This window comes from Lemur catta, chromosome 4 (genome assembly GCF_020740605.2).
Source record: "Lemur catta isolate mLemCat1 chromosome 4, mLemCat1.pri, whole genome shotgun sequence".
Classification (NCBI taxonomy): Eukaryota; Metazoa; Chordata; class Mammalia; order Primates; family Lemuridae; genus Lemur; species Lemur catta.
This window is the reverse complement of record NC_059131.1, coordinates 71,487,951-71,515,182: the sequence shown is the minus strand read 5'-3', so window position 1 is coordinate 71,515,182 and position 27,232 is coordinate 71,487,951. Positions and strand designations below refer to the sequence as shown.

The 27,232-nt window shown below is 48.3% G+C and overlaps 1 protein-coding gene across 3 annotated transcripts in view; it reads right to left on the bottom strand.

Moving 5' to 3' along the window:
• The window catches only part of CNNM4 (cyclin and CBS domain divalent metal cation transport mediator 4), a 39,000-nt gene extending 12,324 nt beyond the window's left edge, over positions 1-26,676 (bottom strand). For all 3 annotated transcript variants that reach the window (XR_006734770.1, XM_045550148.1, XM_045550149.1), the window contains exon 1: positions 25,267-26,676. Coding sequence is in view for 2 of the 3 variants with exons in the window: in XM_045550148.1 (XP_045406104.1) it covers positions 25,267-26,668 (1,402 nt within the window). In the remaining variant the exon portion in view is untranslated. The remainder of the gene's footprint in view (positions 1-25,266) is intronic.
• Positions 26,677-27,232: the final 556 nt, after the last annotated feature.

The following is a 27,232-nucleotide window of genomic DNA, read 5'->3' as shown; positions in this document are numbered from 1 at the left end:
ACTGGACATGGTTCAGTGAACAGCACCTTGCTCAAACTCTAAGAAGCAGAAAACATCCTTCCCCACTGAAACCTCTAATTGCCCCACAGGCTCAGACCAAATCCCCACCTACAAATGTCATGGGTGTACTGGGCCTCACGGGGAAAGGCTGGTGGCTTCTCTAAAGGGCAGAAACGGCCCTCCTGCAGATGAAATGAGCTGATTCTCTGAGCAGGAACTTGGTGCCTCTCTTGCCTCCTGCCTCCTCTCCAAGGCCCCTTTGTGGGATCCACTGTTGTATATGGGCGCCCTCCGGTGGCAGCCACCTGCATGACAGGCACCCTTGGTGTGCAGCCCTGTGGCACCGCGTTCACCCCTGCTCTGTGAGCTAAAGCTTTGAGCACTGGCTGATGGCTGGCCAGGTGGGGTCCCATATAAAGGTTCCCAGCTAAGGCACCAGTCAGTCACCCTCTGCTGGGCCAGCCATGTGCCCCTGGGCTGTGTTTGCCTTTTTCTAATTTGTCTGCCCAGAGGGACAACTTTTTGTTCTGGCAGAACCTTTCCATCCCCCCTTGGGCAGAGAATATCCAGTCGAGGTCACTGATGACCTCCAATGGTGGGGTCTTATTCTCAGATGACTGCTGACCAAGGGTCACTCCCTCTCTTCTCCTGGAAAACCTTCCTCCCCTTGGCTTCCAGGACAAGCTGTCCCGTGTTCCTGACCTCAGGGGTAACTCCTCCATGACCACTTCAATGCTGGAGGGTCCAGGGCTCAGTCCTTGCCTCATGGCTTTAAATACAGCTATATGTCAAGGCGACCGTATAAACATTAGCAGCCCTGCCCTCTCCTGTGCCCTCCAGGCTCCTCTATTCAAACACCTTGAACTTAACACAGCTGAAAGCAGAGCCCCTCAACCCAGCCCTCCCATCTCCCTCCAGGGCAGCTCCGTCCCAGTAACCAGCTCACAGGGGAGTGCACCTGACGTCCTCTGTCCTTACCCCCCCCAACATCCATTCCGCAGGAGAAGAAAGGTAACCAATGAGGGAAAGAGGAAAGGGCTGTGGACTAGGGAAAGAATTATTTTGGATTTTAGAAATTAAGAATTTCCATACTTCAGAAATTACTGTTGATTTACCATTTAAAATAAGTAGATCAACTCAGGGTTTATATTTATGATTCTCATTGTATGGAACGTAATATAAAATTTTATTTTAACGAGCTATTTCATTTTATTATCGGTGTCCATTCAACTGGATAATTAGATTTTGGGAGTGGCTGGGGTGAAAAATGAAGCATGAAAATTTAGGTAATACATCTACAGCTGAAAATTCCACATTTTTGAAAGTAGTCCCTTTTTCAAAGAAAATGACTGAAGAAATACAGCAAAATGTTCATATTTGGTTGAGCCATATGAAATTGCTAATATTCGACTATTTTTGACCAGCAATTTCATATGGTTTAAATTAAGTATGGGGGATTCAGGATGGTTTTTTTTTTTTTTTTTTTTTGAGACAGAGTCTCGCTTTGTTGCACGGGCTAGAGTGAGTGCCGTGGCATCAGCCTAGCTCACAGCAACCTCAAACTCCTGGGCTCAAGCGATCCTACTGCCTCAGCCTCCCGAGTAGCTGGGACTACAGGAATGCGCCACCATGCCCGGCTAATTTTTTCTATATATATTTTTTAGTTGGCCAGATAATTTCTATTTTTAGTAGAGACGGGGTCTCGCTCTTGCTCAGGCTGGTCTCGAACTCCTGAGCTCAAGCAATCCACCCACCTCGGCCTCCCAGAGTGCTAGGATTACAGGCGTGAGCCACCGTGCCCGGCCCAGGATGGTTTTTTAATAGTATTTTTCCGTATAAAAATTCTAGGCATGCACAGTGGCTCACACCTGTAATCCCAGCACTTTGGGAGGCCAAGGCAGGAGGATCACTTGAGCCGAGGAGTTTGAGACCAGCCTGAGCAACACAGCAAGACCCTGCCTATACAAAACATAGAAAAATTAGCTGGGCACGCCTGTAGTCCCAACTACTCAGGAGGCTGAGGCAGGAGGATTCCTTGAGCCCAGGAGTTCAAGGCTGCAGTCAGCTATGATGACATCACTGCATTCCAGCCTAAGAGACAGAGTGAGATCCTGTCTTAAAAAAAAAAAAAAAAATTCCAAGTTTTCCATAATCAATAGCATTAATTTATAATCAGAAAGAAACACATACATTAAAATAACTTTTAAAAAAATTCAAGGGCCAGGTGCGGTGGCTCACACTTATAATCCTAGCACTCTGGAAGCCTGAGGCCGGAAGATTGCTTGAGCTCAAGAGTTCAAGATCAGCCTGAGCAAGGTTCCTGAGTGAGGTTCCTGGTGCTGGTCTGGAGGCCTGTGCCCTCTGGGCAGGATATTGAAAGAGCTGAGTGGCCTTGGCAATCTACCCAACCTTGAGAAGCTTCAAAAAAAGAAGAAAAAATAAGCAGGGGGCGGGGGGAAGAACAGCCTAAGCAAGAGCAAGATCCTGTCTCTACTAAAAATAGAAAAGTTAGCAGGGTGTTGTGGCATGCTCCTGTATTCCCAGCTACTCGGGAGGCTGAGGCAGGAGGATCGCTTGAGCCCAGGGGTTTGAGGCTGCAGTGTGCTATGATGACGCCATGGCACTCTAGCCCAGAGTAAGAGAGCGAAATTCTGTCTCGGGGAAAAAAAAAATTCTAATATTGCTTCCTCTGGGACTTGGGTTCCTGAACCTTCCTGAATTCAAGCACTGCTGGAATGGGCCAAGTTGACTGAAGGGGACCTGGGAAAGGAGGTGCCTGGTGATGGCCGTCTCCACTGTGTCCTCTGGGCCTCCCCCTTGCCGCATGCTCGCCCACTCTGCCCTTCGCTGACCTCTGTACAGCAGTAGCTAGGTGGGTCCTTCCCCTCCACAGCGGGACAGCATGTGAAGCCTCCAGAGCCCAGGACGGGTGGCAGACTGCAGGCAGCCAGCCTCAGTCTCCCTCACGGCCCCCTTCCACCTGGCACAGGTCACAAACCAGGGGTCGAGGAGTGACAGGACCAGGGGCTGTTGAGTGCCCCCCAGCACCGTCCCCTAGCTGCCCCCTGCCACTTCTTTATCCTTCTGCCCTCAGCTTCCTCATCAGCCCTCGCTGCCCTAGCCCCCAAACCGCTCCTTCCCTTCACCACGCTCCTTACCCTGCCACCCCGACCCCTCCCAGTCCTGCCTGGCCACTGCAGTGTTCCACACCCTTTGCTGGATAGAGAAAGGACAGTTCCCTGCCCTGCACAAGGCCCAATTTTAGCAAACTGCTGTGTCCTCCTCCCCATAAAAAAGACTTTACAGCCCCTCAGAGGCCATAAGGAAAACATTACTAGGTGTTGGGTTACAAAGTCCGCAGGGGCCCTGAGAGGGCCCTGCTCACCAGCTCCAGCTGCCTTTTCTCACGGGGAAGAACCAGAGGCCACCGATCAGACAAGCCCTACCACCACCCATGAGGGAGTCCTCTGTGTCTTCCTTGATGAGTCTTCCCGCAGTTCCAGCCCCTGAGATCCCACGTGCCCAGGATGGTCCTGAGCTCTCAGGCCCTCCCATGGGAGAGGCGCAGGCCCAGCTGACTGGAAGCCACAGCACTGGGCCATGGGTCTGCATCCTCAGATGGCTGGGCACCCTGATTTCCTGGCGACCCCTCCTCTTTCCTCCCTTCACTGGAGCTCGGGCAGGATTAAGCTGGCTATTAATAGTGCTGACCTCAACCAGCAGGAGGAGTGGTGGCCATCCCAGCAAGAAGGCAGGGCCAGGGCAAGAGAGGAGCCAGCCAGAGTGAGACAAGCCCCTTGCCTTCCAGCCTTGGGGAGGTTCGGGAGGGTTCATCCATAATCCTAGCAGGGCTCACCTACATTGCTCCCTTCCTCCCAGAGAAGCAGCTGGCAGTAGGGACAGTCAGTCTGGGCAAAGGCCAGAGACCAGAAGGCTGCAGTGTCCCAGCAGGCAGCCATACACACTCACTCCAAGACACCCTAGGGTTCCGAGGCTCCAAAAAAGCAAATTAGGTGCTGCCTGAGCACCTGGAGCAAAGGAAGGCCCCAAAGGCACAGGTGGCCATCCTAGACCACTATCCCCTAGAGCCACCCTGGCAGGCAGAGCCAGGAGGCTGTGCCACCTTCGAGAGGAAACAGAGAGCCTGGCTGCCCAACCGCCCAGAGGCTGTCAGACAAGCTGGGAGAGTTACATGGAAAAGAACACCGCAGCTGTCTCACGGAGGCCCAGCAAGGGAGCTGTTCAACCAATATGCAACTTAATACTGAGGCCACCCTTCATTTTAATACAAAGTAAAATGTAAGACTATAGAGATTAAAACAGCACAGTACTGGAGAAAACAATGAGAGTTCAGAAATAAACTCCAGCAAATTGGGAATATCGTGTATAATAAATCTGTAATTCTAAATCAATGGAGAAAAAAAAAGAGTATTCAATCAAAGGTATTGAGCTGACTGGTCCAATGTCACTGTTCAAATTTTTAAAATTAACCATCATGTTTTACCCATCATATTCACCAAGATTTATGAGATTGGTAATCTCAGTGTTAGCAGGAGAACTACCCATTACTGTTGAGACTTTAAATTTTTTCTTCAAGAATTTGGCAATATGTGTCAAATTGCAAAATGTGCAAGACCCTGGACTATCTCTCTCTTCCATTCCTAGGAAGTGACCTTAATACTAAGGAAATGCCCAGGCCAGTGTGCAAGGTGTGCCCAGGAGGGTGTGTCCACTGTTTTTTATAACATAATATTGCAGTCACCAAAAATGCCGACTGAGACATACATTTATTTAATGAGATGGTGTTTCACAGTTTTGTAAAGCAAAAAGTTACAAAACAGTATAGTATGAGGGAGTACTGGTTTCTTTCACTTTTGCTTAAAGCATTTTACACACATGTACTTTTTTTATTTTTACTCTCATAATCAGAAACAATAAGAATGCTATTTTCATTTTGAGTGGGGGGAAGCAATACAGTTTATTGCTGACTTACTAGAAGAAAATACACCAAAATATTCACATTTGGGATGATGGGATGATTTTCTTTTCTTTTTTTTTTTTTTTGAGACAGAGTCTTCACTCTGTCTCCCCAGGTAGAGTGCAGTGGCATCATAGTAGCTCACTACAACCTCAAACTCCTGGGCTCAAGCCATCCTCCTGCCTCAGCTTCCCAAGTAACTGGGACTACAGGCACATGCCACAATGCCCAGGTAATTTTTCTGTTTAGTAGAAACAGGGTTTGCTCTTGCTGAGGCTGGTCTCGAATTCCTGAGTTCAAGCAGTCCTCCCACCTTAGCCTCCCAGAGTGCTAAGATTATAGGCGTGAGCCACCACACCCGGCCTCATTTCTTAATCATCTTCCATTTTTCTAAAAGTTTCAACCAGGTGCTGTGGCTCACAGAATCCTAGCACTTTGAGAGGCCCAGGCAGAAGGATCACTTGAGCCCAGCAGTTCAAGGCTGCAAAGAGCAATGATCGCACCACTGCACTTCAGCCTACACCAGAGTGAGACTTCGTCTCTAAGGGGAAAAAAAAGTTTCTATAACATACTATTATTTTTTAAATTTTTAAATTAAGAAATATAATCTGCACTTTCTGCCTCTTGGTTTCTGCATTCCGCAATGTCACCAGAGCACAAAGCTCCATTTACTTCACTGGTTAGTCGTGCCAGGATGGATGAAACCCACTCCCTCCCTGCCAATGGGCATACAAATTGTTGCCAATCTTTTTTTTTACTGCAAACGATGCTGCAGTGTAAAGCCCTGTACATCCATCATTTGACCCACTTGAGATTATGATACATTTACAGACCTGGAGTTACTGAGCCCTAGAGTTTGTGTATTGGCAAACTTCATAGAACCCTCCAAAGTACCTTCCCCGGCAGGGGTCCCACTTCACACTCTCACCAGCAGAAATCACATTCAATGGTTCTTGATTCATTCCTCAATGCGTAGCATGAGGCTGAATATACAACAGGTGCTTAATAAATAAGCTGTTCAATAAACACCATCAATAAAAAATATTGCATTATAGCTGGTTATGAGGTTTTTTGTTTGTTTATTTTAGAGATGAAGTCTCGCTCTGTCACCCAGGCTGAAGTGCAGTGGTGTCATCATAGCTCACTGCAGCCTCGAACTCCTGGCTCAACTGATCCTCCTGCCTCAGACTCCCGAGTTGTTGGGACTACGAGCATGAGCCACTATGCCGGCTGGTTACATTTTTTAAAGGAAGGAAATGAAGATGGAAGACAAGAGAGACAAAGGGAAAACAGAGGAAAGTAGAAAAAAGATAATTGATAGAAGACAGCCATGTGGAAAAGAGAAATGAAAATGTAGACATCGGGGTCCACTTGCCAAAACTACAGAAGGGATCCACACGTAACTGACAAGATGCCCCAAGGCTTGCCCAGCCAACCCCAGCAACACAGCACAGCACAGCCAGATAACCTGCACAGACTTCCAGTGCACCAGGGCCGCCTGGAGCCTTTTAGAATGGAGTCTCCAAAGCAGTGCTCACCCCAGGCTATGGTAACTCTTTCTGACCCAAAATAAACAAGTTTAGCTTTTGTTCACACACACTGACAGTGGGCCCTGGGCGGCTCTGCATGTCACCATGGGAAGGGTCCCTTGCACGCACTCATTCACTTCCCAGCAAACTCGGGTGAACCTCAAATGAGGTGCTCTCAATCACACAGATTTACAGTTTAGGGTGAGGACAGTACTTTTTACCAAATAAATCCTCATAAAACGGATAGTGGCTTAACATGATCCCAACAAGGAAACAGGAGATTGAAGAGAACATGAATAAAGCAGAGAGCCTGCTATATAGCCAGAGCCAACCCTCTCCTCCTCAGCCAACCTTTGTACCATAGCACAGGGGAAACAATAACCATCTAGCCGGGACTGCCTCGGGCTTGGCCAAGATAGTTCCAAACTGTTAGGAACACTATCTGAAACAGACTTATAGCCACTGTCATTAAGATGAGTCATTAAGATGAGTAAGTGTATTTTGTGCCTTGAGAGAGTACAGAGTAGGTGCTAGAAATAACATGAAGGGATAACTGTTAGCAACATATTTAAAAACAAAGGTTATTTCATTTTTGTTTCTTTAAAAAATGTGTTTGTTTTATAATATATGTACTAGTAAAATAGTATATGTATATAATTTTTGAATGAATGGAAGTACAAACTAAAATAAAATGCTTTTTCTGATGGGGCACAATCAAAAGTTTGGAGAGCTCCCTTAGAATAGCCCTGTAAAGATGGCCACACCTCGGCTGCGCCTTTGCACAAGAGACATTGGGGTGTCCCCCTCATGGTCCACCACCCTTCAGCCACCAACCTTTCTGGGTGAGCATGTTCCCAGGAGGGGGGCCTGGGAGCTGCTCCTACCTCATCTATTGCCTGACCCACTGTTCACAGGAGGAAACTAGGGCTCAGAGAAGTCACACCCAGGGTCACACTGCAAGGGGGCAACCAGGCTGACACAGAATGCGATTTCTGCTCCAAATGGACTTCTTTTAACCCAAGTGCCCAGTGGGTGAAGCTACTGACAAACTGATAACAGGGACCCTAAGACTGGTCCCTTACCCTGGGGACAGGTCTTCATGCCTTTGATTTTTCATTTAGCCAGTAGTCTCTAATTTTTCAACCTTTTATTATGTTAAATGTCAAATATATGCAAAAGTAGGGGTAATAATATAATTATGCCCTCACCTAATTTAAACGATTAATAGCTCCTGTGGCCAGACTTGTTCCCTCCATACTCCAACTTGCTCTACTGGCTGATTTTGAAGCAAAGCCCAGATTTTATCTGTTAACAGATCCCAATCCCCATTAGGCTCTTAAATTGTGCCTCCTCCCCCTTTTTTTCATATGAAAATCCTTGTGTGTAAATATATTTTACTATTTCTCCATGTTCTTAAGATAGGAGTCAAAGGACAGTTTTGTTTTGTTTTGTTTTTGGTTTCTGAAGTTATCCAGTGAGTCAGTTCAGACCTAACGCATCCTGCAGGACACAGCCAGGACAGTTAGAAGGGCTCGGCACCACATCAGGGATCAAGAATCCAAAAATGGCAGGCTTAGGAATAAGGGCTGTCAGAAGGCAGGAGAAAAACACAGAACTTGAGCTATTTTATGCAGCAGAAGAAAATGAAGTGGGGAGAAGAGTGAATTGTGTCCTGCCCCAATGCTGACCTGGCTGATAAACTGGCCTCTGGAAGCTGGATCTCTCCAAAGGAAGGCACGGGCAGGCGTGTGGCCAGGAGGTGCCGAGGGGCAATCCTATCAGCACCACCAGCCTCCTTTTGAGTTTGGACCCCTCCAGCAAACTGCCTCTCCCTTTCCACCTCCTCCTCTCTTCTTAGGAGGCCCTGGGGCCTTTTCTCCTGGAACTGCAGTGCTAGAAGCATGGCTCACAGCCATCTGGCCTCCTCCCCCACCAGCCCTGGCCCAGGAGGAGCCCCTTCCTCATCACACCTTTGTTTGATTGCTTATAGAGACTCACAGCTTGCTTAATGCCTTGTGAGGCACCCCTCCTCTGTGCAACCAGCTAACAATCCACTGGCAAATCAATCTAAAATTTGGGTCATTAATGAGCCTACATGTCCCATGTTAGTCATAAAGATTTAATAGGAAATTCTGCTAAACACTTTGCTGACATCAAGACACATTTAGTCTGAGATTAGCTTTCCATTGAACTAATCTAGTAATCCTTACCCCCCCCACCCCACCCCCCCACACAAGAAATGAAAAAGAGCATTTTTCCCCTTAGTTGGTTCCTGGTAATCATACATCATTTCCAAATGTTTACAAATATTAAAAATCATTCTAGACCTTGATATCAAAACCTAAAGAGGAAGAAAAACTACAGCAAGTTGATGTGATGTCAGAGGCTCATACTGGTCCTTAGATGTAGGAGCAGGGAGGAGGAGGAAGAGGACAGGACTACTACTTGATACGTTCAAACTTGCTCACCTAAACTAGGATATTAATTATAGGGGAAAGGACTTAATTATTAAACAATTGTTTTACCTGCCATAAAAAAAAAAAGCTTAACAACATCCTATGAAGTCTTCCTGTTTTTTTTTTTAATAGCAGGAAAACAATTATAGACCCATCCCTCTCATGAACACAGATGCCAAAATTCTAAATAAAGATTTTAGCAAATCAAATCCTGTGATGTATAAAAAGGATGATACCACTAAGTTAGGTTTACTCCAGTCATGCAATAAATGTTGGATTAACACTAAAAAATCTACCAGTGTATTTCAGAATGAAGGAGATAAATCATTCATTCAATCGTCAACAGATACCAAAAAAAGCATCTGGCAAAATTCCATACCTATTAATCACAAAAATTTAGCAAACTAGGGAAAGAAGGGAACTTCTCTGATCTGATAAAGAAAATCTACCAAAAAACCCAGCAAAATCATACAAAATGGTCAACTTTGAAAGCCTTCCCCAGAGACCAAGAATGAGATGAGGACATATACTATCACCAGTTCAACATGATCCTACATGTCCTAAACAGAGAAATAAGGCAAGAGCAAGATATAAAATGTAGAAAGTTTAGCAATAAGTAAATAAAATTGCCATCATTCACAGGGAACAGAATTACATACGTACAAAATCCAAAAGAACCTAAAATAAGAATCATTAATTTACAGCAAAGTCAACATGTAAAAATTAATTCTATTTCTCTACACTTGTGTGGTATAATAAAAGGACATATCTGGTCTTTGACCCTGGTTCCTGGCAGAGAACTCAAACTTGGAATTTTCTGAGTGAAAGGAGTATCTTTGTTATGCTAACAAGGGTGGGCTCCTAGTTAGCTTCAGGAGAACTGGTCACCAGGAAACCCGGCACAGGATTACAGGGCTTGGGCTTTGAGCAGCCCTACTTCCAGCAAGGGAGTGGGGCTGAAGACTGAGTTCAACTCTGCGGTCAATGGCTTAATCCAGTGGCCCCAACCTTTTTGGCACCAGGGACTGGTTTCATGGAAGACAATTTTCCCATGGACGGCGGGGGTGGGCGCAGAGCTCAGGCGGTGATGTGAGTGATGTGGAGCGTCTGTAAATACAGATGCTTCACTCGCCCGCTTACTTCCTGCTGTTTCCCCTCCTCCCCCACTTTCCTAAGTTTCATGGAAGACAGTTTTCCCACAGATGGGGAGCGGGGGTTGGTGTACAGGAGAGGGTGCAGCAGCAGCGGACCTCTGCAGCCAGGTCCCTAACAGACCACTGACCACTAACGGTCGAGGCTCAGGCGGGTTAAGGACTGCAGACTTAATCAATTGTGCCTGTGTAAAGCCCAGATAAAAACTCCACCCCAAAGCTCAGTGGCACTTCCTGGTTGATGAATACATTAATGTCTCCAGGGACACACCCTGATTCCACTGGCAGAGGGCATAAGGCTCTTCCAGGACCCAACCAGACCTCCTCATATGTGTATCCTTCAAAATAAAACTGTAATCATAAGTGTGGCAGTTTCCTGAGTTCTGTGAGTTGTTCTAGGGAATTACTGAACCTGAGGAGGGTCAAGGGAACCCCCAAATTTACAGCCAGTTGATCAGAAGTGCACAAATGGGTAGTCTTGCAGAGGGCAGAGCCCCTAAACCTGTGGAGTCTGATGTTAACCTGGGGTGGCCGGGGTCAGAATTGCATTGCAGTACACCCCAGTTGGGACAGAAAAGCAACAAGCTGCAACAAGCTGCAACAAACATTTGGAAAAAATCACATTTCATTTAATTAATTAATTAATTAATTCATGAAGGGAGGAAGTTTTGTTGTTGTTGTTGTTGTTGTTGTTTTTTGAGACAATCTCACTCCGTCGCCCTGGGTAGAGTGCAGTGGTGTCAGCCTAGCTCACAGCAAACTCAAACTCATGGGACTACAGGAATGTGCCACTACGCCTGTCGAATTTTTTCTGTTTTCAGTAAAGATAGGATCTTGCTCTTGCGCAGGCTGGTCTTGAACTCCTGAGCTCAAGTGATCCTCCCGTCTTGGCCTCCCAGAGTGCTAGGATTACAGGCACAAGCGTGGTCTGAAAATCACATTTTAAAGACCTCATTTAAAATCATGAACTACCACTGGGCGGCGAGGTGGCTCACACCTGTAGTCCCAGCACTTTGGGAGGCTGAAGCAGAAGTATCCCTTGAGCCCAGGAGTTTGAGATTGCAGTGAGCTTTGATGGCACCACTGCACTACAGTCTGGGCAAGAAAGCAAGACTCTGTCTTAAACAAAATAAAAATAAAATAAAATCACCAAGTACCTAGGAATAAATCTAAGAAAAGATTTGTAAGATTTCTACACAGAAAACTTACAAAATATTATTTAGAGAAATTAAGAAGACAAGCAAATGGAGAGGTAACCATGTTTGCAGATTGGATGATTCATTACTATAAAATGTCATGTTAGGGTTGATCTCTAGATTCAGTGCAATTCCATAAAATTCCCAGGTGAAAAGCTAAGAATAGCTAAGACAATCTTCAAGAACAAAGGGCATAATATTACAAGATATCAAAACTCATAAAGCTACTGCAATTCAATGTGATACTGAAGCAAGGAAAAACAGACAGACCCACATATACAACCACAATTCAGTGAGAAAATAAGTCTTTTCAATAAGCAGTACTGTAGTAAGTAGTTGGGTATCTATATGGATTTTTTAAAAAAATCTTGGCTGGGCGCAATGGCTCATGCCTGTAATCCTAGCACTCTGGGAGGCCGAGGCAGGTGGATCCCTCAAGGTCAGGAGTTCGAGATCAGCCTGAGTGAGACCCCGTCTCTACTAAAAATAGAAATAAAAATTATCTGGACAACTAAAAATATATATAGAAAAAATTAGGCGGGCATGGTGGTGCATGCCTGTAGTCCCAGCTACTCGGGAGGCTGAGGCAGTAGGATCGCTTGAGCCCAGGAGTTTGAGGTTGCTGTGAGCTACGCTGATGCCACGGCACTCACTCTAGCCAGGGCAACAAAGCGAGACTCTGTCTCAAAGAAAAAAAAAAAACCTTAACCACTAACTCATATCAAAAACAAAAATAAATTTCAGAAGTGTTACAGATCTCAATGTGAAAAGACAAACAATATTATATCTATGAGATAACATAGAAGACTAACTCCCTGACTTGTGTACAAAGAATTTTAAACAGGATATCAAAAGCACTAACTAACCATAAAAGGAAAGGACTGATAAATTGGACTACACTAAAATTAAGAACTTCTAACTCCTTATTCTACTACTTTCCCCCCTTCTCACTACTGCACTTCATTAGTCTTAACAAAAAAAGAACTTCTAATCATCAAAAGATTCACTAAAAGAGTGAAAAGAGGGTTGGGGGGATTGGAGAGATACCAGTCAAAGGATCCAAAATTTCAGTTAGGGAATAAGTTCAAGAGATCTATTGTACAACATGGTGACTACAGTTAATAGCAGTATATTGTATACTTGAAAATTAACAGAGTAGATTAATTAAGTGTTCCCATAACCCCCCCCCAAAAGATAACTATGTGCTATGGTTTGAATGTATTAGAAAGTTAATTGCATTGTTGGGAGCTGGGATCCAATAAGGCCTAATAAGAGATGACTGAGTAAAGAGGATATTTCATGAATGGATTAATGTGGTTCTGCAGAAGTGGGTTAATTCTTGCAAGGGAGTGAGTTCTCCCTGGTGCTTCTCTCTGCACTTGTTTGCCCTTCTGTCTGTCATGGGATGAGGCACCAAGAAGGTCCTCACTAGATGCAGCCCCTCAATCTTGTTCTTCTCAGTCTCTAGGACTCTGAGCCAAATAAACTTCCCTTGTTTATAAATTACCCAGCCTCACAAAACAGACTAAGATACTATGTGAGGTAATGCATATTAATTAGCTTGATTTAGCCATTCTACAATGCACATATATATATATATATCAAAACATCATGTTGTATATCATAAATATATACAAGTTTTGTCAACTAACTAATTACTTAAAATTTAAACTTTTTTTAGGCTGGGTGCAGTGGCTTGCGCCTGTAATCCTAGCACTCTGGGAGGCTGAGGCAGGAGGATCGCTTGAGCTCAGGAGTTCAAGACCAGCCTGAACAAGAGACCTTATCTCTACTAAAAATAGAAAAAATTAGCTGGATGTGGTGGCACATGCCTGTAGTTCCAGCTACTTGGGAGGCTGAGGCAGGAGGATCAGTTGAGCCCAGGAGTTTGAGGTTGCTGTGAGCCAGGCTGACGCCACAGCATTCTACTGTGGGTAACAGAGCAAGACTCTGTCTTTAAAAAAAAAAAAAAAAATGGGCCGGGCAAGGTGGCTCACACCTGTAATCCTAGCACTCTGGGAGGCCAAGGCAGAAGGATCGCTTGAGGTCAGGAGTTCGAGACCAGCCTGAGCAAGAGTGAGACCCTGTCTCTACTAAAAATAGAAAGAAATTATTTGGACAGCTAAAAATATATATATAAAAGAAATTAGCTGGGGATGGTAGCGCGTGCCTGTAGTCCCAGCTACTCGGGAGGCTGAGGCAGAAGGATTCCTTAATCCCAGGAGTTTAAGGTTGCTGTGAGCTAGACTGACGCCACGGCACTCTAGCCTGGGCAACAGAGTGAGACTCTGTCTAAAAAAAAAAAAACCGTTTTTTTAAACCTATTTAAATGCCCAAATCCAAAAAAAAAAAAAAAGAGTGAAAAGGAAATCGACAAAGTAGGAGAATATATTTGCAATACATATGTCTGATACAGGGTTCATATATACATAAAAACAGAATATATAACCAGGCACAGTGGCTTGAGCTTGTAGTCCCAGCTACTCAGGAGGCTGAGGCAGGAGGGTTACTTGAGCCCAGGAGTGAAGAAACAAGACCTGGCATTTGATAGATTGGTAGGATAACCATAGTTAACATCAATCAATTGTACTTTCAAAATCAATTGTACTTTCTCTATAAAAAATAGAAAACTTAGCTAGACATGGTGGCACCCACCTGCAGTCCCAGCTACTCGGAGGCTGAGGCAGCATCCCTTGAGCTTGGGAGTTTGAGACTACAGTAAACTATGGTGACACCACTGCACTCTAGCCAGGGTGACAGAGTGAGACCCTGTCTCAAAAATATATATATATACACAAAATAAGTAGAAGAGAACAACTTGAATGTTCCTATCATAAAGTAAAGAAATATTTAAGGTAATGGATATTCTAATTACCCTGATTTATTTACATGAATGTATCAAATTCACATGTACCATGAAAATACCCCGTCTCTACTAAAAATAGAAATAAAAATTATCTGGACAACTAAAAATATATATAGAAAAAATTAGGCGGGCATGGTGGCGCATGCCTGTAGTCCCAGCTACTCGGGAGGCTGAGGCAGTAGGATCGCTTGAGCCCAGGAGTTTGAGGTTGCTGTGAGCTACGCTGATGCCACGGCACTCACTCTAGCCAGGGCAACAAAGCGAGACTCTGTCTCAAAGAAAAAAAAAAAACCTTAACCACTAACTCATATCAAAAACAAAAATAATAATAGCTATTACATATCAGTAAAAATACACACCTGACAATGCCAGAGTTGGTGGGGATAGGAATGTATACTTTGGAAAACTGTTTCATCTACACCTGTCTCGTGTCTTAGCAATTCCACTCCCAGGCACAGTCCCAGCAGAAATGCCGCTATATATTCACCAAGAGACATGCACAAGAGTGTTCTTAGCAGCATTATGTGTAATAGTCCCAGCCTGGAAATAACACAAATGCCCATCAACAGTACCACTATGGTGTATTTATACAATGGAATACTATACAGCAACAAAAAAGAATGAACTACAGCTACATGTAACATGGATGAAGTTCATAACCTTAATGTTGAGCAAAAGAAGGCAGACACAAAAGCATATATACTGTATGGTTCACTTATAATAGTTCATAAACAGGAAAAAACCCATGATGACTCAGGAAGCAGGGCAGGGACTGGGAGGGCACATAGGGCAGGGGCTTCTAGGGCGTTGGTTATATTTTATTGCTCAATGGTAATTACTCAGAGGTGTTCATTTTGTGCAAAACTATCAGGCTGTACACTCACAACTTATGCACTTCTCTCTATATTATGCTCTTTCGAAAAGTTTACTTAAAAAAAGAAATCTAGAACTGACTAAAATTTTCAGCCTTCAGTTATTGGAATCTCCCATTCTTCTGGTCTCTTTCTTCACAGCTACAATCTCATTGCAAGGAGACCCAGCATAGTGCTAAGAGCATGGCTTCTGCAGCCAAACAGCCTGGGGTTGTCTCTTAGCTGTCACCCAACTGGGAAAGGTCCTCAGCCTCTCTGAGCCCCAGTTCCCCATCTATGGCACTTGGAGGATTCAATGAGCATTCCACCAATGTTAACCATCAGCACAGGCCCTTCCTTCTTTTTTATTTTTTTTCTTTTTTTTTTGAGACAGAGTCTCACTCTGTTGCCCGGGCTAGACTGCCGTGGCGTCAGCCTAGCTCACAGCAACCTCAAACTCCTGGGCTCAAGCGATCCTCCTGCCTCAGCCTCCCGAGTAGCTGGGACTACAGGCATGCGCCACCATGCCCGGCTAATTTTTTCTATATATTTTTAGTTGTCCAGATAATTTCTTTCTATTTTTAGTAGAGACGGGGGTCTTGCTCTTGCTCAGGCTGGTCCCGAACTCCTGAGCTCAAATGATCCACCCACCTCGGCCTCCCAAGTGCTAGGATTACAGGCATGAGCCACCGCGCCCGGCCACAGGCCCTTCCTTCTTTACACTCTCTGCTTTCCCTGCGGTTAGAGTGAAGCCCCTTCTCCTCAGTGGGAGGACCTCATCCTTCTTGCCTTGAACACCTCTAAGAAAAGCATTCTCTGCTCTGGGGCATTTTCAGGGAGATTGGGCCTCTGAGTGAGGTTCTGTTCCCTTGGATCCCTCTCCTCTCGGCTGCCGTGGCCTCTGCCTTCCCTGAGACACCAGTCACACATTTACTTGAAAAACCCAAGTAGATGTGTGACTGGTCAATGAGGCCATGCTCCTTCCCCTGCCGCCTCCCAGAGCAGCCACCCTCCAATGACACTCCTGCAGTTGGAACACCAATGTGCTGGCACTCAGGATGGCAGGCTTAACTTGTCGCAATTTGCAGGGAGGAAAAAAAGAAGTAAATGAGAATTCCCTCAGTTTCTCTCCTATACATGTTTTTTTCCTTAAGCTCTGGTTTCTGTCACCCTTACTATATGCACTAAGGGGCAGGTAAGATGGCATCTGAATTAGCATATAATTACACAGTGAGCTCTTTTGAGCTCAATGTGTTTATAAATCCTAAAAATGCACCAATCTTGACAGTGGGGTCACTGCCAATGGAGCCGGTATATGAGAACCACTGTGGCCACAGGTTGATGGCAGTACCAACTGGGGCACCTTGTGGATAATAATAATTTTTAAAATAGCTGATATTTACCATATGGTTACATGGTGCTGGGCACCGAGTGAAGTGCTTTACATGCCTTACCTCAGTCAGTCCTCAGCACAACCTCTGAGGGGGACACAGTCATCCGAGTGGATGACCAAATCACCAGCAGCTGAAGAGAAATTTTTCTGAACCCCAGAGTCAGTCACTATTTTGAGTGTTTCATGAAAAAAACTGCACTGCACAAGCATTTACTCATTTTCTAAACTCGCTTTTAAATCTTAGGAAAGTTTCATGATGGATGTGTGCAGGAGTGAGCCTGTGTGTCTGTGTGGGGTGTGGGTGTGGGTGTGAATGTGAGGGTGTGAGCTTGCCGTGTATATATGGGGGTTGGGAGTGTGTGTGTGTGTGTGTGTGTGTGTGTGTGTGTGTGTGCGCGCGCGCGCGAGCCTGCCTGTACCTGTGGAGGGTGTGTGTGGGTATGGACATATGTGAGCATGGGGGGAGAAGTGAGCCTGTCTCCGTGCGTTTGTGTGTTTTGTGTGTGACAGAGAGGGCCTGCGTGTGCATACGTGGGGTGTGTGAGTATATAGGTATGGATGTACAGAGGTGAGCCTAGGAGGGTGTGAGTGTGTGGGTGTGGATGTGTGGGAGTGAGCCTGCCTGTGGGTGTGCATGTGTGTGTGTCTGTATGAGAGAAAGCGCACCTGCCTGTGCATATGTGGGGGGTGTGAGTGTACAGGTATCGATGTGTGTGTGTGTGTGTGTGTGTGTGTGTGTGTGTGTGTGTGTGTGTGTGTGTGTGCGCGCGCGCGCGCGCGCGCACCTGACTGTGCCTGCGGGAGTGGGAGTGTGCGGGTGTGGATGTGTGTGAGTACTGGGGGGAGGGCTGAGCCTGCCTGGAGTCGGGGTAGGGACCCTCCTTCCACTGAGGCTCCCAGCTGCTTGCTGGCCAGAGTCCAGGTGTTCCAGAGAGCCCGGGAAACCAGTCTTGCGAGAACCCTGCCCAGGTCACAGTAACTCAGCCCTGCAGCATGGAAGCCACTCAGTGCAACCGCTGGGGAATGCTCCAGCGACACCAGGTTTAACCCCCAGCAAAACAGGCTGGTGACTGCACAGCCAGCCTCTGGGCTCACCTTCCTGCAGAGCCCCACAGCTCTGTCCTGGTGCAAATCCTCTGAGAGGCTCCTCCCAAGGATGCCAGGGATAAAAAAGGATTTCACTTCTCATCAGAGGAGAAATCTCAAGACCTAATCTAAATTGTGTTCCAAAAAACAGGACACAAAATTGTACGTAGACTATGATTTCAATGTGAAAATACATATGGGCAGCTCCTGGGAAACAGTGTGGCTATAAAAAGAAAATGGTTTGGATCTTGTTGTTTGTCATAAGATTTTTAAAATTAAAACAATGAAAGTAAATTCCTAAAAAAGCTATCACCATAAGTCAAAATATTCAAAGTGGTTCCTTCTTGGTCACAGGCTCATGTTTAGATTTTTGTGTTTTCTAAAGTTCCGGCCAATGAGATGTATCTCTTTCATGGCTGGGGAAAAATAATAAACAATAATAAAAAAGAAAATCACCTCCTAAATGGAATAAGAACAGAAGTAAGGACCCCAGACTCTAGTCTACAAAATAAGCCAGGAGTCCTTAATGCAGTCTCAAAGCCTCTTATAAAAGGATGTCTTGGCGCGCTCAGTGTGAAGAGAGGGGTAACCGAGGAAGGGGACAGGCGGGAAGCAGGGCACAGTGGGGCAGGTCCCGAGGCCAGCTGTGCCCCCCCAGGAGACACAGGGGCTCAGACAAGGGCTGGACGAAATGGCAGCCACGGTGCCAGAAGGCCACTCCCCACTCTCTCAGAAGAGGGACACCTTGGACACCTCTGGGGAATTCTGTAACCCTCACACCTCAGGGCAAGCTCTACTGAGAGGGTCAAAGAATCCCTAAAACCACAGGAAGGCTTACAGGGAGCCAGCCCTAGGCCAAGCAAGGCAGCCCATAGCTCCCCACAGGCTGGGCTGAAGGAACCAAGAGGCTCTGCTAAAACAGTCACCAAGACAGCGAAGACAGCGACAGAAGCCTGGCCCATGCTCCCCTGCTATACACACCCTCCCTGGCTGTTCCGGCTTTCAGGAGCCAGCACGCAAGGCGCTGGCTGCCCCTGCCCTCAAGGAGACAGAGGCCCACAGATACATGTAACACGACGCTTGACTCCTTCAGAGAGGCCAGGCTTCCTTCCCCTCAAAGATGCCCTTGCTGTTCCATTAACCAGGCTCAGCGGACGACAGCACTAATGTGGAGGGGTGCTGAGAAGGCAAATGTCATCCGCGCCTCGAAATCCCTCCAGAAAAGGCTGAACAGCAGTCACAAGAGGCACCAAAGCTGGTGCAAAGGACTCATCAGCTCATTTCTCATCCTACAATTCCTGCCCAAGTTCTCCCAGAGCAAGAGGTACCAAAGTGGAAAATGCCATATCTATCGACCCTAGAATATTCAGCTGAAATGTCACCTCATTTGGAACATCTTCCCAGACTTTTACCGGCAAGACAAGCCTCCCCTTCCTAAGGGCCCCTTCCCCCAATCCACCGCTCCTGTAGGAAGTTCTGTGATTCTGTGTTCCTGTGCACTCATTTATTTTCCAGGTTAAACATCTGTTCAGTACTTCCCGTCCTGACCAGAGGTGTGCGGGAAAACACTGGAGCCGGGTTTCCTAACAAAATATAAGACTTGAAAAGTAAGCATCAATATGAGCTGAAAAGCTCTTCTAGGGCCTAGACCCAAGGCAGTGCCTTCCAGCACACGAACAAGGGCTGTAGGAAGAGAACTGTAATGGAAGACGCGTGAGGCTCCTCTCAGCTCTGGCTCCTCTGTGGGATCCAGCCCGTGGGGCTGCATGGGGCCAGCCAGGAAGGAGGTGCAGCTGCCCACCGGCTGGCACACACTGGCCCCTGCACATATCCCTGCTCCCTGCCCACAGCACCGCATGCCCGAGACAGAAAGTGAGAAGGAGGCTGGCTGGCGTTGTCAGCTGCCCTTGTCCCACACCCGGGAGTATCAACCTCGAGCAGGTAGCTCCTGTCACTCTCAGATACGAGGATCACTTGAGCCCCAGGCAGCTTCTCCAGATCAAATCACCGACCTGAGACTGTTTCCAAGTGGAGCTGATGGAGACCAGGTGGACAGTGGCCTTGGCTCTCCACCCATCTGAGGCTGCCCTAGCTGGGCACCTTGCAGCTAACAAGCCATCCCACAGTCTGTGCTCGGCCCTCACCGTGTCTGACCTGCTGAGGAGGCTCCCAAATACCATGCCTGCCCCTTGGTCCTTTTTTGTCTCCTTCAAGGAGCCCCTTCGGGCAGGCTGTCCTTGACACCTTGACACACTCTTTCACATTCTGCATGCTCTCAGCTGGCCTCACTCCTGAGCCCCACAGGGGCCTTTTCACCTGCACACCTGCCTAGAAGTTACTGCACACAGGTGTGCAGCATCTCAGGCAGCATCTGAGAGCCTGTCAGAAATGCAGCCCACATTCGAGACCCACTGACTTGAAATCTGCACTTTAACAAAATGTCCAGGCAGTCTGAGTGCATGTTCAAGTTTGAGAAGCTCTGGTGCACACCATGCTGAGCAGAGAGAAGGAGCCCAATACAAGGTAACACCACTATTATTACCACCACCCCTTCCTCAACCCTCACCAAACTGCCTCTTCATCCTCCTCTCCCTACTGCAATTAAATGACACCATCATCAACCAGAATCCCAAGCTAGAAACCTCAGACATTCACAACTACTTCCTGGCCCTGGCTCTCACATCTTCATAATGATTACCGAGTCCTGTTATTCTGACTTCAGAAGCATCTCGCTGGCCTAACTCGGCCCCAGTGCACCCTGTCTGTGAGCTGTGCACAGCCAAGCTTTGTTTACGTGTCTGTCTCCCTGGTAAGGCGGTGAGTGCTATGAATAGGGTTGTTCTATTCATCTCTGATTCCCAACAGCCAGCACAGTGTCTGACACATAGGCTTCAGAAAGTTAAATGTTTGTTGAACCAATGAGTGAACAGGCAGACGGAAGGGGGGTGGGCGGGGAGGATACATTACTTAAGGTGTGTCAGATGACAGGAACCAAAAATGAATGCAAAAATCATGCAGTGTTTTTTCTTGACTTTATAAAGTTGTTCCAGGAATAAAATTAAGTAGGTGGGAAAATCTGACATAGCACGTGATGGAAATATGGGAGGGATTTTTAATGAAAATATTTCTAGCTTTTTTTACCCTCCAATTTATACCACACTAACTTGCTGAGAAGAGCAGTTAACAGGTCCAAGGTCACCCATAGGTCAGTGACTGAGCTGGGTGGAGTTTACACCCAGGTTTGCAGAGTGGTCTAGGTGGTTATAAGGCAGGTGGGGAAAGATAAGATGGCTAAAGATGAGCTAAGTGCCAGGGCAGGGCAGGAGCGTCCCAGAGGGAGGGGCACAGTCAGAAGCTGGAAGCTGGGTTTCAATGGGGGGCTGGAGCTCAACCTCCACTTGGAAAATTCATTACTTTGCTTCGGGGTCTGGGAGAGGGTCACTGGTGAAGACAAAATGCAAACTGGGCCAGGAGTAGCTCCAGGCGCCTTTGTTATAAGATTCCAAGCTGTAGACAAAGCCACCCACAATAACACCCAGTACTGCAAACAGCCCTAGGCGAGGTTTAAGAGGAAGGGCCAAGGTTCAAATAGCCAGAGCCTCAGAAGCCTGAGGGCTTGTCTCATCAACTAGATGGTCTTACTCCTGAGATCCTGTAGTATCCAGCCTACACGCCTTGCACGTAGCACCGGGCTCTATAAATATCTAATGCTGAGGCTGGGTGTGGTGGCCTGTAAGGCCCAGGGGGAAGGATCACAAGGGCAGGAGTTCAAAACCAGTGTGGGGAACAGAGCAAGACCCTGTCTCTACAAACAATAAAAAATAAAAATAAAAATAAAAAAATTAGGCTGGGCGCGGTGACTCACGCCTATAATCCTTAGCACTCTGGGAGGCCGAGGTGTGAGGACTGCTTGAGCCCAGAGCTCAGAGTTTAAGACCGTCTCTACTAAAAACAGAAAACTTATACTAAAAGTAGAAAAATTAACCAGATGTTATGGCTCACACCTATAGTCCCAGCTACTCAAGAGGTTGAGGCAAGAGGATTCCTTGAGCCCAGGAATTTGAGGTTGCAGTGGGCTATGGTGACGCCACTGTACTTTACCCAGGCAGACAGAGCGAGACTCTGTCTCAAAAAAAAGAAAAAGAAAAAAAATTAACCAGGCATGGTGGTGGCACCTGTAGTTCTAGCTACTGGGGACGCTGAGGCAGGAGGATCACTTGAGACCAGGAGTTCAAGGTTACAGTGAGCTATGGTGGGATCACTGCTTGCCAGCCTGGGTGACAAAGTGAGACCCTGTCTCTCAAAAAATAAAATATCTAATGCTAATTGCCTCGAGTTGGGAGGCAAAAGCAGCTGAGAGGCTTGCCTTACTTCTAGGGAGGCTCAGCCCCCGCATGCCTGCACTGACTCCCCGAGCCTGTCTCCAAGTATGCAGGAGCACATTCATGACTCACCTAATGAGGGAAGCTTTGTGTAAACTGGTGGCCAAAGACCGCTTACTGGCAGGGAAACTGAGGCATGGGGGTGGGTAGGGAACCATGCATCACACTTGAGGCCCCAAACTCTGCTCCTTGGTCCCTGACCAAACCATCAATACACATGTCATCACAGGAGCTCCTTGTCCATCCTGCACAGCTGGAAATCCGAGCCCAGATAATGGCACTCATTTCTCTTCATCCCTCCTCAGGGCCTCAGAATTCATGCTCTCCAAACCTGAAAGGTATTCATTCACTCACATAGTCACTCAGTGACATGTCACTGAGGCCTCACTATATGCCTGCTGAGAGCCATTCTAGGGGCTAGAAATACATCAGTGAACACAATAGAGTCCTGCCCTTTGGACCTATATTCTCGTGGCAGAGACAGACTGTTGTATCAACACAGTAAATCAGCAAATTACACCGATGCTGGAGTGATGCAAGCTACGAGAAAAAGGAAAATTAGCACAGAGTAGGGGAGATTGGGAAGATGCAGTGGGATGGAGGTGCAGTTTTAAAGAGGGCGGCAGGAAAGCTTCACTGACGTGAGGGAGAGAGAGTGAGCCGTGCCAACTTCTAGGGAAGAACATTCCAACGCCAGGGAACAGCCAGGGCAAAGGGCCCAGGGTGGGAGCACCCTGGTATGCTTAAGAACAATAAAAATGCAAGTGGGGCCTGCCAGACAGTCATCAACTCATCTGTTCATTCACTCGTTGTTCAACAAACATCTACTGAAGACCCACCTCTGTGCCAGGCAAACACTCAAGAGGCACAGCCCCTTACCCTCAAGAAGCTTATAATGCTGAGGGGAAAGGTAGGAAAAAAGGGCCCTAAAAGAGGATTACACCAGGGCAGGAGGACGCTGGCAGAGCTAGGCTCAGGGCCTTCACACAACTTGGGCTGGAGGAGGGTCCAGGAAAGACCCTCAGAGAGACGCTGGGCCAGACAGTTGCCCCAGCCCAGACTTCAGTGCTGCTGACAACACTGGCTGTGCTAACCTTGCTCTCTTGTCTTTCTTAGTCAAAAAAGCCTTCCAAACACCAGACTAGTAAACCCTTTTAAGTTGCAGATGTACACTAGGTGTTTGCCATGTCCCGGATGGCCTCTGACTAAAAACGTGGATGCCAGATGGAAAGATCTGGAAGAGGCCACACTGGGAGGAACCCGGAGTGCAAGGAGTTAGGACTAGTTTTTGGAGACTTCTGGGAACTGGGGGAAGTGATGGCGTAAAGCCTCAGGGCCTGTTTGTTAGGGGCAACCATCACATCACACCCACGTGTCCAGGGCGGTCTGCTGCACTAGGAAGACTGTGCCTGCTTTTCCTTGGGATCACCAGCACCCCCTCTAGGGCTTGGCCTCAGGCTACCGGCCTCTGTGCAGTGGACTCAACCATGAATCTAAAGAGTTCAGCTCAGCAGAGCTCTGGCCTAAGAAAAGCTCACTCTGTTTTCCCAGCTTAATGAAAGGGCATTTCTTCACAAGACTGAGCCCAGAGACAGCCTGGGAGGCTCCCACCCAAGAAAGCTCAGGCCTGCATGGATCAGGGATGGGAAGCCTGGCTAGGTCAATCCATACTGGTTGGATTCAGATCCCAGCTGAACTGATGGGAACGTGCTGTTGGGTGTGTCACAAGCAATAGTCCTAAAGACTATAGCCCCTGCAAGGAGGAAGTGCCCTGTATCAGGTTCCTGACCACACACCCTGGGAGAAGTCTTCAGGCCCGAGGCTTTGGATAAGGGTGGGGCACAGATCCTCACTGCTCTTCTGTTCCCAGCTCAGGGACCTGGGAGAAAATAGGTTCCTGGGTCTGCACCCCCAAGTCCCCACAGTCTCTGCCACCAGGCGTCTATGTCTGTCTAGTCTCTGCAGCGAGGCTGCTTCCCCAAGGCTCTCTCCCACTCTGGCTTACATTCCTTACGTCATCCTCAGCCTCAGCTCCAATGCTGAGATTTAATCTGTGAAACTTACCAGGGAGGGTATCAACCAGGCACCCTGGCGCTGACCCCCAGCATCTTTTCAGACCAAACCTGGCAAGGCCAGCTCCTCCCTCTTCCACTCCAAGGCTGTCCTCCACTCTCCTCCCAGCTAGGGTCCTGAAGTCCCTCCTTAGCAGCCTCAGCCAGCAGGAGCTTTGCCCATCAGAAACGAAGCTGGGAGGGTGTCTGAAAAGCAAAGTCCCCAGGTTTACGATGAGATCCCCCCATTCCTTTCTGCCTCCTCACTTCCTTTGGCCTAGGAGGGTCCACTCCATAATTGGCTTGTTTACTGCCATTCTGAGGGCTTCTGAGTGGCAGATCTGGAAGGAAAGTTTTGTGGGAAGTAAGGAAAGGAGTGTGTGCCCTGAGCTTTGAGGCTGGTGAGTATAAAACTCTCCCAAGTGCCTCTCTACCTGAGAACTGGCCAAGAACCCAGGTGAGAAAAAACACAAGGCAGTGCAAGGCCAGTGGAAGATTCCCAGGGGACCACAGGAGGGAAGTTTATGTTTTGGTGCCTGGGAAAGACAGAACAATAACCAAAACTTAATCTGCTTGTTTCTGCTGAATAGTTGAAAGTGTTACTTGCGACTGTTCTGAGCGGACAGCCAAACGTAGATCTCCCAGTTCTGCTTCTGTGGGCTAGGAGATCCAGTGACGTCATTCCCCTGCTCAAAAACCTTCCACAGCTTCAAGCTTGGAGCAAACTTATTGTCCGTGATGGGGCCCCAAACTACTCCAGTCTCTCTCTCCCTGACCACTGATCAGGAGAACCAACATGCCAGCTAGCTAAACAGGACCACCTGCTGGGTCACAAGCACATCCTTTGCTTCCCCACTCAGGTTATCTGCTTATGGGGTTCCCTCTGCCTCAAGCACCAAGCCTCTCCATCTTTTAAGGCTCAATTCAAATGCTCCCTTCCCTGTGACAGCTTCCCCAGCCCCTTCCCCATCCACCTCATACTCTAAATCTCCATTGCCCTGCAGTTGGCCTCTTTTCAGGCATCTGCGTTACTCTGCCCTGCTTCAATAGCTCCCCAAGGCCTTGCTCTAGCCCTCCAAATGAACGAGCATGTCTTATTCAGCTTTGATTCAGCAGCAGCACAAAACACGTTACCTGGCAGACGGCAGATGCTTAAGAATTGTTTCTACTGCCCCGAATATAGTTCATCTCAGGGGCATGGGAAGTGATGGGCAAAGGAACACGAAGAGTCATACAAATAGAACCCTAAGCTCAGCAGACACAAAATACACCAGAGAACAAGAGGTGTCACAAAGAAATTTAACGGGGGAGTTGCGTCAGGCCTTACCCTTCTTGAACTCCTCCAGCATGGCATCCAACTTGGTGTCATGGAAGACAAAGTGCACTGGGTGGTTATAGAAGCGGGTGATGGTCTTGAGGGGGGTGCAGTCATCGGGGTCCACAAAGGCCAAGTCTTTGACGTAGAGAATATCTACAATATTGGATTGCTCATCTTCAAACACTGGGATGCGGGTGTAGCCACTTTCCATAATCTCTGACATTGTGTTGAAGTCCAGGATGGCATCGCTGGGGAGCATGAAGCAGTTTTGAAGCTGGGTCATGACATCCTCCACAGTTTTGGTCCGCAGTTCCAGGGCACCCTGGATCATATTTAGCTCCTCTTTCACGAGGTCATTATAGGGCTCTGTCACCTTCAACATCTCCATCAGCTTCTCCCGATTGTAAACAGTGCGAATCTCCTGACCCAGAAAAAAGTCCAGGAGCTTGCTGATGGGAAAACTGAGGGGAAAGGTGAGTAGCATAAAGAATTTGGTGAGAACGATAGTGTTGGCACCCACAGCCAGCCCGTGTCGGGAACACAGGGCCTGAGGTACGATCTCCCCAAAGATGACAATGCCAATGGTGGAGGAGGCCACCGCCATGAGGCCAGAGCCAATGAGGTTGTCCAGAAGGATAGTGAGAGAGGTGTTGACCAGCACGTTCCCCAGGAGCAGCGAGCAGAGCAAATAGTTGCCCTTGCGCCGGATAGGCTCAATCTTGCGGGCATACTTTCTTTCCTTCTGTGTGCCACAGTTTTGCACAATGCGCAGTTCCATGGGGTCCAGGGCCATAAGCCCCAGGTTGAGGCCAGAGAATATGCCCGACAGCACTAGCAGCACCATAATGAGGAGGATGTGCAGCCAGAGGGGCAGGAACCTTCCAGCCTCTTCCACCATGAAGAGCAGCGAGTCCTTGTCCGTCCACTTCAGCCAGGGCCCATCGGGCCGGGCCCGGGTGCACAGTGCATACAGCTTCATGTTCTCGCTCCTCCGGAGGAACTTGGTGAGCACCACCAGCACGCCAGACGTGTTCCCGCGGCTCACGTTAACCAGCTGCTGGACGACCAGGTCCTTGGTAAGCTCCAGGCAGTTGGTGGACTTGTGGGCGGTCTCCGCGTCGTCCACCTCTGTGAAGGAGATCAGGTTGCTAGAGATGTTTCCCAGGCTCTGGCCGTACAGCCTGAGGTTCACGGTGCTGCCCTCGGACACGAAGATGATGCCATCCGAGTCCATCCCACACGACTTGTTGCAGCTCGCCAGCCTCATGCCGACGATCGCGCCCGGCTGTGGGCTGCCCTGTCCCCGGGCCCCCCGCGCCCAAAGCAGCACCAGCAGCACCAGCGCCGCCAGGAGGAGGCGCCCTCGGGCAGGCCCGCCGCCCGGGCGCCCGCCCCCGCCCATCGGCGCCATGTTGCTGTAGCTCTGCCGCCGCCGCTCCCCACGCGCCCTGCCGCGCGGCCCAGCTCTGCACCGCCGCTCCGGCCGCTCCGGCCGCTCCGCCGCCGCTGAGCCAACTGCCCGGGCCGCGGGCCTGACGTCAGGTCAGCGCCCCGCCTGCCCCGCCCCGCCCCGCCCCGCCGACCCACGCCCCTCATTTGCATGGGAAGCCCCGCCCCGGGGCCGCGGCTCCAGCGCCCGTCCTTAAGGGAGTCCGGGCACTTAAGGTGGAGCGGCGCCGGAGCGCGGGAGCCGCCGCAGGGTGTCCGCCCCGCCCTCCGCCTCCTCGCATTTCCCCGCCTTTCCGCGGTGCCCGCGGGGACCAGCTGTCTCCTCCAGAACCTGGTCTCGCCGCGCCGTTCCTGTTCCGTGGCTCGCAGGGTCTCACACGCTCGGTTCCTTTCTTGTCCCCAGCAGCCTGCAGCTCAGCTTGGAGCCCCTCTTTGCAAGCACGGCGAGAAAAATGCTTTTCCTGATTTTGAAAAAGAAAAAGGGAACCTGAGGGCTTAGGCTGGCATTGCAGCCTGCCTCTTGGAG